Genomic DNA, 13,942 nt, shown 5'->3' with positions numbered 1-13,942 from the left:
GATTGTAGGTATATTCAGTAGATATAGGAGTAAGGCTTTTGAGCTGAAGTTACTTTAGGAGGGCATTTGAATTGCTTTTTCGTTACTTAAGTGATTTTATTCTCTAGTGTTTTTTCTTTGCATTGTGGAACTCCCATCTTCCAGCCTGATGTGAAAAAAAAAAAAAAAAAAAAAATTATATATGTTGTTGCAGTGTTTTAATACATACATGATGATGTACATAGCTGTTCAAACAATAAAAGTTAGAATATAAATGTGAAGAGAAACCTAAACGTACTACTTACTGTAAAATAATACACAGTCATGCATTCTGTGTCTGGTTGCGGGGGGGGTGTTGCTTCTTCTAGAGAGTTTTGTGTAGTTTCTTTTACTTCTATCCCTTTGTTGTCCCCAAGCACACATGGCAAACTGGTGACTTTCTTGGTGTTTTCTTGCCACCGTGTAATTCTGCATTGTTTTCCTGTTTTTAGGGTGCTACTAGACAGAGCGCATTCGGACTATGATAACGCATTTCATCAGCTGGATTTGGAAATGTTTTCCTCATCACAACACTCTTCAATCAGTCAATTTGCCAATACCTCAGAAACGAATACCTCGGACAAATCTTTCTCGAAAGACCTCAGTCAGATACTAGTCAATATCAAATCATGTAGATGGCGGCATTTTAGGCCTCGGACACCATCCCTACATGACAGTGACAATGACGAACTCTCCTGTAGGAAATTGTACAGGGGTGTAAATCGAACAGGCACAGCACAACCTGGGACCCAGACATGCAGTACCTCTATACAAAGTAAAAGTAGCAGTGGTTCAGCACATTTTGGTATGTTTATTTTGACAAACTTGCTTCTAGAAATTTTAAACTTGGCTCAGAAAATCCAGAATATCGTTAGGTCATCCATACTTTACGTCATTGTCTATTTTGATAGTAATGGCCCATCTTCATGTCTATCTCTATTTGCTACATACAATGTTTATTTGTATTTATTGCTAGCAGTAGTGTACTGCATCTCAAATTTATGCAAATGCTAGCTTGATATGTAATTACGATTTTAGAAATATGAAGGCTTAGAAACCAGTATTGTGTAGGGTGTAAGTTGACTCTGAAGATCTGGATTTTTAAAATTAAAAATGTTGATATAAATATTACATTCCAAATTTTTTCTAGTACAAGGTGTGGTGTTGGGAAATGGTTAGTTTAAATGTTTGCATTTAAAATCCCAGCATATTATGAATTTTTACTTGAACTTACATGAAATTAAATGCCATTTCCCATCCAAAAAATACCCAGCCCACCCCCACTGATGCATCTGCTCATGCTTGGCAAAACTCTCAGACTAATCACCTCTACATCTTGTCAGCAAGTGGCAGATTATATCTTATAGAACCTAAATTGCAGAATTGAGGACCTGACTCTTAAGAAAACTTGATGAGGTGGTTTTTTTAATTGGAATAATATTGGATATCATATCTCTTTATATTGGGTTCTTCACACTGGGAGACTGGTATTTACATATTTAGAATGTAACTTAAATCTTGGATTTTGATCAGCCGGTACATTAGATGTTATTCTTTTATAGCAAGTAAAGTGATGGTTTTTTGCAAAGAAATAACTTTAAAAGTTGACCCCCATTTTGTAAGGAGTCTCTAAAATCATGTTTCCCCTGCCATTTTGAATTATGGCTTTGGAAACAAATTAGAAAACATGGATAATATAGGAGTTGTGTGGGGAGAGATGCATATACCTAATAAACTCCCCAAATTGTGGGATGTTTTGGAGATTTGCTTGAAGAGTGTTACCCTGGTATCAGATTACTTTAATCCTCCTGTTTTCCAGTACATTTTGTACCTTTCCTCCCTGTACCACCTGGGGATTTTTTGTGTTTCCTGAAAATTTGTCATCCTTACATTTTTAGACTTAGTGGGCGGCTTTGTTCTGCTGCTTTATTTCATGCTTCCTCTCCATGCTGTCATAGAGTAGATCCTTGCCCCCATCCCTTATTCTTTTGTCTTTTATGACTCTTCTTGCTGGAAATGTATTAGGGCTAAAACTGATGATTCTTCTGGCTTGTGATCTAAGTACGGCTTTTGGTGTTTAAATTCTGCTGCTCCAATGTTTCAAATCAGTAAACCAAGTCCAGAGGAGAGCATGATCTGTCTAGTGGCCAGAGTCTGAACTGTGATAAAATGGTAGTCAGGTTACTAATGTGAAAACAAAACTAATGTATGAGGAATAGATTATAAATACACTATAAAGTAGTAATGGGCAATACATTACATCTGAGAATAACATAGACTTGAAAAATTGGCTGTTTAAATTGAGTGTAAAGCATGTGTCTTGGTGTGTGTATAGAACTGCACAAACACACCCCCTCCGCCTCCCCCACCCCCCAAATGTTTTTTTGTTAAATAGATTATTAAGATATTGGTCTACATCCATTTAGGAATTAAATGCAGTTGTTTATGGTGATGAGTTCTCTACAAGGTTTTAATTGTGTATTTTGAATCCTGTGGGAAAGTAATACATATGTGTAAGTGCCTAGCATATTACGTTCATTTGTTCTTGGAATTCTATGCAGATAGTTTATCTCATCTGTGTAAAATACTTAAGTTAGTATTCCAAGCTTTTCCAAATTTAAATGTTGTGGAGTTTAGATTCATATTTTTGTTAGGGTTTGGTGCAGGAATGAAATACTCCATAAAAATATAACTATGTCTAAATTCATAGATATACTTTAGTTGCCACAGTCTTTGGATAGTCACTTATTAATATAACGAGGTAGATTGTACCCGTGTAATTATTTAAAATCTTATTTGGGATTCTTGTAGCATTGGAGGTGTGTATGAGTTTGTGTATATGTGGTGTAATGATGGTCATCTGTTTAGGGGTAGGTGTTTGAAAGGAGCATACGGTCTAGTTCATCTTGGTACCATTCTGTTTTCTAGTGTTCTTTTTTCAGTTTCTTAAAGGATTCTTGAAGACACATTGTCTACACAGATTACAGGTGTGTTTGTATGTCCCATATGTATGAGTTTGACTTCTTCACAGGTGCATGTCAGTTGGGGCTGCAGCTGCTGAGTTATGTCTTCTTACTTTCTCTAGCAAATACTGCAAAGAACATCAAGTATCTAACATCTGTACTAAAGTTTTTCTAATACTCACTACTGCAGATTACAACCTTGTAGAATGTTCCTGTTCCTTTTTCTTAGCTGTTTTTAAAGTTGGGAGTTTGTTGTGCGTGTGGATTTTTTTAGGTTTGTTTCTCGTTGCGTTTTAGGTTTTTGAAGTGGCAGTAGGTCTTTTTACCAGAAAGCACTTATTAATGCATCTCTATTTTTAAAAATCCTTTTGTCCCTTCGCTGCTACCATGAGTTGTGGGCAAACCATATTGCTTACCCTTAAGATAAAGTTCATCCTGAGATTCTGTAGTGGCCAGCAGAGGTTGCTGTGTTTATTGTGCACCATCAAGTGATAAGCTTTGTCTGTTTCCATATTAAAGAAGTTTAGAGAATTCTTGAGCTTTTTTCCACCTTGAATGATCCAGACAACATGCTGCTGACGTGGAAAAATTGCTGTGGAAAACCTTGCTTTTCAAGTCTGATATATATAGCTGGCACAAGCGTGAAGTTGAGAAGGTATCTCAGGTCTTTCTGTTAATCAGAGGACACGTTATAAAAGCCGTGCTGTGACATACCACTCCCTGGCTACAGGAAGCATTGTTTTTCATCCTGAAGATCAGAGAGAGGTTTCCCCAAAGAGCGAGGTATTTTATATGAAGTGCCTTTGACCCTGAAGAAATGCAAGTTATTCTGGTCCTGGCTTTCAGAGTGCTCAGCATAAAAGATCAGTGGAATATGAAGTTATTGCATTGAGATTTTGCGTGTAAGCTGAGATGGGATGTCGTTAAAAAAAAAAAAACCCTTACAAGTTACTTGAAAACAGGGCTTGTATTGGACTTGTGTGCTGAAGGATAGGCTTTGGCAGCAGGATCAAGTGGCCAAGAAAAGTAGCACCACTTTTGAAGAGGGTGATTCCTTTTCATCTTACTGAAGAATTATGAAAAAGCATCCTTTGCCCTCTTGCAAAAGGACCTAATTCAAGGATCTTCAGGCATATATTATACAGAACACCACTAAAAAGCAAGCAAGAGTGTAAAAGCATGATTCTTGTGGAGGAATAACTCCTTCAGTGGGGAAGCTATTCACTCTGAACAAACTGCAACAAAATTACTTCGGAAAAGGAGCCTGTATTGCTGACAATCTCATCAAATTTCTGAATCGTAATCTTAAGTCTGGAGTGTGCAGTAGGCATGAATATTCATCTGAAGTATTTGTGTCCCAGGAATTTAGTCTTTCTTGTTAGATTAATTGATTGATCTAGTTCTGCCAGGCAAATGTTAGTCTTCAAACTGCATCGCATTATAGAGAGGCTCTGCTTCTTGCTGGAGACTTGCTGTTTAATATGTTACGTTCGTATTTTTGGATGCTTGCATCTAGTAAACAAACTTTGAGACATTTAAAACTGCATAACATGTATAATTCCATTGCAGCCTTGTGTTTAGGAGGCAGACCAGAGATACCAGTCACTAGTGAAAGATTTGAGCACTGGTTCCCAGGCTCCACAGTAAGACCAGGCAATCATCTTGCACTCTGTTCTTTTCTGCCTTCTTCATCCAGAAGCTGGGTCACTTTGAAATGAAAGTCTGCAGGATGTCAGGACTAAAGAGGCTAGCAGTTAACTAGAGTCTACTGACTAAATTTGTAATTCTTTAAGAAGAAGCTTAAGTATTCTAGCAGGAGCCTTGGTGAAAATTCTTGAAGAGTTATGATGTTTGGGATTGTAGACCTTACTGTATATGAAAAACTGCAGGCATCCAGAATATAGTTAAAAGAATCCAGAGTAGCTTACCTTGCATCTTCTTGTAAACTAGAGATTTAGATGATGTACTGCAAGTTGTGCTTCACTATTCAGTAACTTTTTCTATGGTAATTCCATAGAAATAACATTTTCCCTGGTAAACTTGGATGCTTCTTTTTGCATCTCTTAATCTGCTTTTTAAAAGCAAGTTTGCACACTTGGGCGTGTAGCAGGATGGTAAACTATGCTTTCATTTCCCAAATATGTGTTTAGCATTTCCATCTCCAAATTTGTAATGTTGGTTGATGGATCTGTACTATTTTTTCATGTTCTTGTTAAGGATGCCCGACACCTGTCTTGAGGCATCCCTTTCCTGGAAAGAAGCAGGAAGGAAGCTCCTCAATCCTTGTCAGAGTTCCTCGCACCAGAGTAGGACTTGTCCTACCTTTTCATTGCTGTTACGCCATCACTGGCTTTGTTTACATCTTTTTATTTAACCCTTGTATCTGTAATAGTCTCAACACTGCTGTCTGTTTTAGTGTTTTCCCTTTTCCAAATGCTTATTTTCACATTGCGGGATAAACTTGGTCATGAAAAATACCAACGTTTGTAATGGCCGTTTTCAGTTATCATTGGAACTTAACAGTCTTGGCCCATCTGTGGCTGAGATGTTGAGATCCTAGTTGAAGAAGTAATGGCCTTGGGAGTAACAGATTTTTATAGCTTGCTGTAGGCTTAGTTGAAGGAGGAACTCTTAAAAGGAAAAGCCTCTTTAGTCTGGGAAATGTGACTGGTGGATGGGGGAAGAGTCAATGCTTACTAAAACATCTGAGCACTTCTGGAGACTTTGAGACTTTGTAATGATACTAGATTTTTCTCATTCAGCTTCAACCTGGTTGGAGTAATACTTTGTTCCAAAGTGCTGGATCTTTGGGCTTGTGTAAACTGTTATGCTTTGTCTGCATCCCATGCAAGGATGGTCACGTTTATAACTGCGGAGTAAACTGTGTGTACCCCAACTGGCCTGTGACATTTCGGTGGAAAGTCATATTAAGAATGCTGGGCAGACAAATCTAAATGCGTAGCAAGCATTTCTAGCTAGTAAAAATCCTCATTAATTGTTTTCTGTCTCTTTTTCTCCCACTACCAAGTAGGGAACGCATATATAGATCTTATATCTAGTTTATAATTTCTAAGTCTGGAGTTCTGATGTTAGGAATTCCACGCTTAAGTTCTGTTGGGCTGAAATATAAGGCTGTTGTAGTAATAATCAAGGGCATAATGATTCATGTTCTCATAGTGTCTAATGCCATGTTTAAGTAAAATCAATCTTGAACTTCTTTTCAGAAAGTGAAACATCTTTGGGCCTGGTGCATCAAATACTAAATCACACTGATGGCTCTAAGTCTCTCCAATCTTCCGAATTCACTGGTGAGAACTTGCTATACAGTAGAAAATCTTTAACCAGGCAATGTAAGCCAGATAACATCTCTCACAAGATAGAGATAAAAAAATGTGATGTTCTGGATTACTTAGTATTGTGAATGATGTTTGCTTTGCATGCACTTCGGCATTAGTAACCACTAATTGTTCTCTTATACAGCAGGGATGTGATGCTCTCATGTATTTCCCTTAAGAAAACATTGTAACATGATATATCATCTTTCCACATACTTTAGCAGTTCTGTAGTTCATGGGATTTATCAACTGGAAGCTTTAGTGAAGTGATCTTTCTTCTGTTACCTGATCCAAACTGCCTTTTTAAATGGCCGTCACCTCAGCTGGAAGGATGAGGGAATCCAGTACTCTGAGTGGATTTTTAGAGAGGTTCTTTGAACTTATAATCTTAATGCTTCAGTTTTCCTACTGAAAGAACATTTCTTCTCAGGAGAACAGATACTTAACTTGATGTTATGAAGCAACTGGTTTTTTAAGTTACTGTAATTTAAATACCTAATTCTTACTATTTTAATGTTTAACAGGACTGAAGCATTTGCTGAAAGGTTTAATTAAGCTGTTTCAGTCTCTCAATATTAAATTTTTTTTAAAACTTTATTTAAAAAAAAAAAACACCTTACCTGGGTAGGTCATTGTGTTTACTCCACAAAGCTTGCTCAGTTTCCCTGGCAAATCTAGCGAGCATCTTCCGTTCAGAAAATCAAAAGGAATGCTAGGAGAGGGACCAGGAGTTTACACGTGCATTTTCTGCTTTCCAGGATATGCTTCCTAGTGTTTAGGAAACTGGTTCTTGTGGTCATTTTTTTGTAAGTCTGTATTTTCCTACTTCAGGGAAGCCGAGTAACAGCTAGTGAGTCACCTCATAGTAAAATTTGCAGCAGTAGTCAGGAGGGAGGCTGTGCCTGTTTACCATACAAAGACCAATCTTTTCATACAGATTCCACAGCTAGGCCCCCTCCTCACTGGTTTTAGCCACTTCTGGGAAGGACTTGCCTTTTCAGAGAAGCTAAACATAAGCTACAGCATTGTAAGGTTCCTACATGTTAAATGCTGTGGTAAAACTAATTAGCACTGTAAAAAAAAAAGTTTTATATTGCAGTATAAAACTGGTGAGAACTATGGATCCTTGAGAAGTCCATTGACAGCATCACTGTTACTCTGTGCTGCAGAAAACAACACCTGTTGAGTATCAGCATGCCACAGAATTTGGTAGATAAGTAAACAGAATCATCCAATTGAAACATATTATTCAGTGGCTTAATTTGAGCAAAAAAATGATATGTAATTACCCCAGAGCTTACAAATATCTTGCTTATAGTCATGTAAATGATTGTAGTAAACATATTATTCATAGTGTAGTGGTTTTGAAAATTTGGGTTATTGTACAACATTTGTGGCTGTCGCTAAGGAGATACTAAGCAGTCATTTATCCCATCAGTCAGTCTCAGTAATGTACAATGTTTCTTTGCTTGCATTGGTAGCTGCAAACTCCTGAAGCTGCTTCTTCTTCTACCTTCTATTCCTTTATGCAGTCTGTAAGGCAGAAAACATTTCCTTTGCTGCCAAAGTATAGCACTAATACAGTTGCAGAAGAGGTGCAGGCATTGTCCCAAGCTGTTATGAAGAGGATAACAGCATAACATGATGTACTGACTTAAAATCCTGAAGGTTGTCTCAACTGCAATGTTATAACTTGATTCGGAATTCTACCAGAAACAATTCAGAAGCATACTGAGTTTTAATTGTTCCAATTCAAAACAGTATGCTGCAAACAAATTGAGTAAGAAGCCTAGTCTCTCAGTAAAACTTGAGCTACCTGTCTTCTGACAACTATCTTGAGGTGTGGATAACTCCAGGTAGGGTTGTGCCTTGAAGGTTCCTAATGTTTAAGGTTAAGAAAGGAGTTGGGTTAGGTTAACTTAAGGAGTCAGATGACTTGCATAAATTACTGAAAGCGTCTTGGAAAGTGTGTAGAAGTTTTGAGGGAAGGTATGCTTTTTAGCTATGAAAGACAGTTTAATGTTCTTGCTTATAGTGTATCAGTAGTGGTGGTTGAGGTACTCCCACTTCCACCCCTCACTGGATTCTGTGTAGTGAATGAAACTGGATGTTTTGCCACTGTCCAATTCAGTAAATTCTGTAGTATTAAAATGGTCATTACTGTATGATGGAACCATACCACTGTGGCCCTAGCATGCTGTTTGAGAAGAGTCTATAAACACTACACTCTTGTCTAGGGCTGCTGAAGCAAGAATCTGTTTTAAGATCTCATGTGCTGTCTTTAACCATTGAATGTTATGTTTTGTCCCTTTTTTTAATTTGAAGCTGTTGTTCAGTGGTCTGTTGCTTTACTAATTTTTTTTTTTTAAAGCCTTGAAGGTCTCCAGTAATATAAGGAATATGTAACTTTGTGTAGCTTTGTGTAGCAGTACTCTTCTGAGTTACCAGAAACGTGGTTGCTGATTCAAGTGTAAAGAAAAGGTCTGGGCTTGCTGCTTAGATGCTGGTTTTTTTCCAGGCAGATAAAGAGCAGCGTATGACACAAAAGAAAATGACATTCATTTTTGCTACTTCTAGTTTGGCATTTTTCTCTGATACAGATGAAAAATTTTCAGCTGTGCCCTTTCTCTTCTTTAGAATAAAAATGAGAAGAGGTAATAAAATTTCTGGAAGAAAGTTCTTAGGGACACTGTTAACAAGATATTAAGTTTGTCACCTGTGCGATTGCACCTATGCTAGCTTTGCAGGCAAGAAAAAAATACTCTCTGCAAGCCATATATTTAACCCATTAATAGTGGCTACATTTTTATGGTCTGCAATGCATTCTACTTGAATTGCTTTTTAAAAAAAGACAGTTGAACTTAGACTAGCTCTTTAAGAAGTTTAGGACTGTGCCTGCAGATGTAGAGGCACAGTCAGTACACCCGTGATTTCACTGTGCTGAGCATATGTGTGATTTCCCCAAACAGCCTTCCGAATTCCAGTCACAGTTGTGTGCCACAGAAAATTAATACATAAGGTTAAATAGGTGGAAGTACTTTCATGTAAAGTAAGTACAAACATTTTTTGTGCGTGGGAATGACATTTTTCAGAAGCAACTCATATCACAATCAATAGGCTTATTTTTTTAATTGAAATGTAATATAGACTGTACTCTGAGAGCAGGAGGGGAAGAAACCTAGTGACAGTGTTACCAAAATACATGGTGGCTTTTAACAGACGAGCAATAAGTATGCTATCCTAGTTCGCAGGTCTTCAAAAGAAATAATGATTAATTTTGGTTTGGATAGTTCTCAGTAGCAGTAATGTTTTCAATAAAACCTTCAATGTTGTGCTTCTTTAGCATGGAGAGGGAAGAGCTAGCTTATGTAATTATAATCTATAACCTCTTCTGGTACGTGAGCATATCTGCATATACTGTGGAATGGAAAAGGGAGTATCAATCAGTAAGAGAAGCAGTTTGGATATACATGAGGGTGGTGGTCATAGTGGGTGGTTCTGTCACTTGTTTACTTTGACAGCTGTATAACTGTTTTCATTGTGGTGGGAAACTTCCAGCTGTAAGAGTCACAGGCTACTTAAAAAGAAATACACCAATGCACAGTTGGAAAAATACAGTTCTTCTAAATGTTGCTTCCAGAAAGAAGGGGGAGCACTTAGCCATTATTTAGGACAAGTGTTTATCCTAAACAAACACAGGTTGTCTCAATAAACTTTATTTACTGTTTTTCCAAAAAAACCCCAGTATTTTGGAGTTGGTTAAAGCAACATAGGTGACTGTGCTTACAACAACTCTATTTTATAGCTTAAATCTAAAATGTACTTAAGGGTTGAAAACTGAAACTTAACTTTTACTTGCTCAAAACGACAAAAGTGAGATGGTTATGATGGTGGAAATGTTAATCTTAATTCACTCAAAGATGGTGGTATAAGATACCCTTTTTTGCCCATTTTCTTCTGTCAGTCTGAGTTGTCTTTATTTACATCGCTTATACAGCCTGTTACTAAGCAATATATTTACAGTGTCATACCGTAGAATAAAATACCTTACTAATACATGGAACCTTCAGTATCACTGGCACTATGTTGGCTAAACCATACCGATCCTAAATTTTAGGGTTTCTAAAAAACCATACAATTAATAAGTCACTACTAACTGATCAATATAAATTAAATATCTATCAGTACCAGGACAGTACATCCATTTTTTTCTCCTCTGCTACTGCTGATCAGCTTTCTACATGCTAATCTGTGTGCTAAAACTTTCTTGCTCCAACTTCTGTGTTAGGTGACAAGCTTAAAAGAAAAAATCTAAAGGGCTTTTAGTTTATATAAAGTAGAAAAAAAATTTAAATTTTATATAAAATTTAAACAGCCAACTTCTGAATATTTGGTCTATGAATTCTAGTCTGGATTTTTTTTTAGTAAGGGCATTTATGAATGGTGTTACTACTAAGCTATTCCCCTAGAAATAACTTTAAAACATTGAAGAAATGAAGCAAGTCAAAGTGAGATTTAACTGTAAGAGTATTGGGAAGTAATGTCACTTGTGGCAATATAAACAAGTGCTACATCCCTACTTGCTGAAGAATGTTACTTTAAAAAAAATTAGTAACCTGAATGCAGCAGCTGAATAAAAATTTACAACTTCACGTGCTTAAATAGCAAAGTGCTGGTAATAATTTAGTGCTATTTCCAGTACATAATAGAAGGATTTGGAACAATGTTTTACAAAAAAAAAAAATACACTGGAAAAATGCATGCTCAGCAGTGTTTACTCTGTTTCCAATTATTAATTCTTATTTTGGTTAGCCATTTGTATTGACTTGTTATTCAATTTTATACATAAGGCACAATTGTTCTTCAGAATCCTGTTGTATCCAGAAGCAGGAGATGATTATAGTTGTGATAGAAATGGATTTTCTTCAGGCAAGCAAGCCTGAAGGGGTAGATGAACAAACAAAAAAAAAAACACCTTTAAAAATTGCGATTTGTGAACAGGGTTCAAGTGTCATGGTGATTTGTTGCCAAACAGTAGTGAACTTCCCCAGAAGTGAACTTCCACTGCATTCTAGAAGTATGAATACTATTTACAGCACTTACTTGGGAGCATCTGTACAATCTGAAGATAAAATCGAAGGAAAAATCTGAAAGGTGTATCCTAGACTGAATTTGCAAGGGGATTCACATTCCAGCCTTGATTCAGTTTTAAATTGAAAACTGAGACTTCCTTTCATTTTGGAAATGTAAATAAAAAAAAAAAACATAACATTTTACAGAGTTAACCGATGTTGACTCCCCACCCCTGCACCATTGGGCATCTCCTTGTGAGTCTGTATGAATAACGCTGTTTTTTGTCAATTTTATACTTATGGGCTAGCTGGATAAAATTCTAGTTGACTTGTGATGTACTCACTACTGGATCACCTTTCAGAGATTTTTAGAGAAGGATGTAGTTCTATCAAATTCTGTATTGGAGTTGCTTGTACATGTGTGATTAAAAACAACAAAAATACTGTATTATGGTAGCCTGCAGAGTTGTAAGCATGCCCAATTAATGTTTTCAACTAAACTTAAACATAAATCTTAATTTTAGGTACTTGCTGCCTTCAGAATGCTATCTGTGAGGGCTGAAAGCATGCACTTCCCAAGTTTTGCATATAAACCTACTTTACTAATAATGCAGATACTGTAGTTTTAAAAAATGAAAACAGTGATGCCATTTCTACCTGTAATTTCTTTTTAATCGGTTATTAGAGGGTTTTTGGTGGGTTTGATTGTGTTCTGGTTCCATCCTCCCCGTCCCGTTTTGGTATCTTGAGCTAAATGGAGCAGAGCAATTAAAGCCTATATACTAAAAAACAGCTTAAAAAGGGAAGGCTTAATTTGAACAAAAAATTCTAGGAGGACGATAGCCTTTTTGCCATAAAGGTGCATTAAGGCTCTTAGGAACTTGCTGTGGTGTATTATTTTTTTAGCATTATAAAATAGATGTGTTTATATACACAACACCTACATATTTTGATATAGTATTTTCTCATTTTATATTTTGTTCAGCATTTACAGCCGAACAATACCAGCAACATCAACAGCAACTGGCACTAATGCAGAAACAGCAGCTTGCACAAATTCATCAACAGCAAGCAAATAGTAATTCCTCTGCCAACACATCACAGGTGAGGGATTTGTCTGTGCTATGATTTATCCCTCATTGTTTCCCACCAGGGTTCATCTCTAATTGTCAACTGTTGCCATAGAACCTTGAAACTAACCAACAGGAAAGTGGCTTTCGCCTGAATCTACATCATAGCCATTCTGTAAAGTGTTTAGAAGGGACACCGCAGGTGAGTGTGGCAGGCATTGCCTCTGCTCCCTCTTAACAAAAAAAAGATGGGTCAGTCAATTAATGAAATTTTCAAAGCCTTAGAAATATGAATTGCAGAGATCTCCAGCCATGTCATTATCCTCTTGATAGTGGGGGATTTTTAGAGCAGGATTTTTAGTTAATAACTAAAGCTAACTCCTAAATATGTCCTCCATACAGCTGTGGAAGTGTCTAATATTCATAAATGTGTAGTGATTACAGTGGTGACAGACACAAAAAGGTTCAGAGGTTGTTTGCAATCTGAACCTCCAAGTCTCTGAATTGGGTTTGGAATTTCATGAAAACAAGTTGACCTGTGAAACAATGTTGTTCCATAGAACTTTGGAAATAAGTTTCTTTGTATTTTAAATAGTGGGGATTTTCTTCTCCGTTGTAATAATGGAGCTAAAAGTGCATGTAAAAAAAAAAATCACAGTTCAGATTTTAACTAGTTGTACCAAATGCTGACAGTTTGGTCTGAGAGAATGACTGGGCCACAGTTCTGATTTACATGTATTGATTTTTGTTTTACTAGTTTGTGTGTAGCTTTAAAATGGGGAGAGTACTGACTTTTGGAAGCCTCAATCACATATATTTGCCACCATTGTTCTTTTTAGGGTTTTGTTTCCAAGACACTGGATTCTGTTAGTGCTCAATTTGCTGCTTCAGCTTTGGTTACATCAGAACAACTGATGGGATTCAAAATGAAGGATGATGTGGTGCTTGGAATTGGGGTGAATGGCATTCTTCAAGCCTCAGGTATGCAGCTGTTCAACAGAATTTGATTGCGTCTTGATTTGTACAGTGGAAATATGTCTGTCTGGAGTTGAGTATTTTCTGAAAAATGAGCTTACTGCTTTGTTTTTCTTTTGCAGGAGTGTACAAGGGCTTACACCTCAGTAGTACTACACCTACAGCACTTGTCCATACAAGTTCATCATCAACAGCAGGTTCAGCCTTGTTACAGCCTTCGAATATAACGCAGACTTCAAGTTCCCACAGTGCACTGAGTCACCAAGTAACTGCTGCCAATTCTGCAACAACTCAGGTTCTGATTGGGAACAACATTCGATTAACTGTACCCTCATCAGTTGCCACTGTAAACTCTATTACCACACTCAATGCACGACATATACCTAGGACTTTAAGTGCTGTTCCATCATCTGCCTTAAAGCTGGCTGCAGCGACAAACTGTCAGGTGCCCAAGGTTCCAGCTTCATCCTCTGTGGATGCAGTACCAAGGTAGGTTTTTTACATCTGCT

At 37.0% G+C, this 13,942-nt stretch overlaps 1 protein-coding gene across 7 annotated transcripts in view; it reads left to right on the top strand.

Annotated features, from left to right (window-relative positions):
- EPC1 (enhancer of polycomb homolog 1) overlaps positions 1-13,942 on the top strand; it is a 71,025-nt gene that overhangs the window by 54,773 nt on the left and 2,310 nt on the right. For 2 of the 7 annotated variants that reach the window (XM_052805886.1, XM_052805853.1), the window contains 6 exons: positions 471-823; positions 6,206-6,289; positions 12,374-12,492; positions 12,574-12,660; positions 13,298-13,439; positions 13,556-13,922. In XM_052805886.1, coding sequence (XP_052661846.1) covers positions 471-823; positions 6,206-6,289; positions 12,374-12,492; positions 12,574-12,660; positions 13,298-13,439; positions 13,556-13,922 — 1,152 coding nt within the window. Of the gene's footprint in view, positions 1-470; positions 824-6,205; positions 6,290-12,373; positions 12,493-12,541; positions 12,661-13,297; positions 13,441-13,555; positions 13,923-13,942 lie in introns of those variants that run through there. The other 5 variants (XM_052805863.1, XM_052805872.1, XR_008237924.1 and 2 more) reach the window with 5 other exon arrangements.

Source organism: Harpia harpyja, chromosome 1 (assembly GCF_026419915.1).
Source record: "Harpia harpyja isolate bHarHar1 chromosome 1, bHarHar1 primary haplotype, whole genome shotgun sequence".
Taxonomy (NCBI): Eukaryota; Metazoa; Chordata; class Aves; order Accipitriformes; family Accipitridae; genus Harpia; species Harpia harpyja.
Note: the sequence above shows the minus strand (reverse complement) of the source record. Positions and strands in the feature narration are given on the sequence as shown.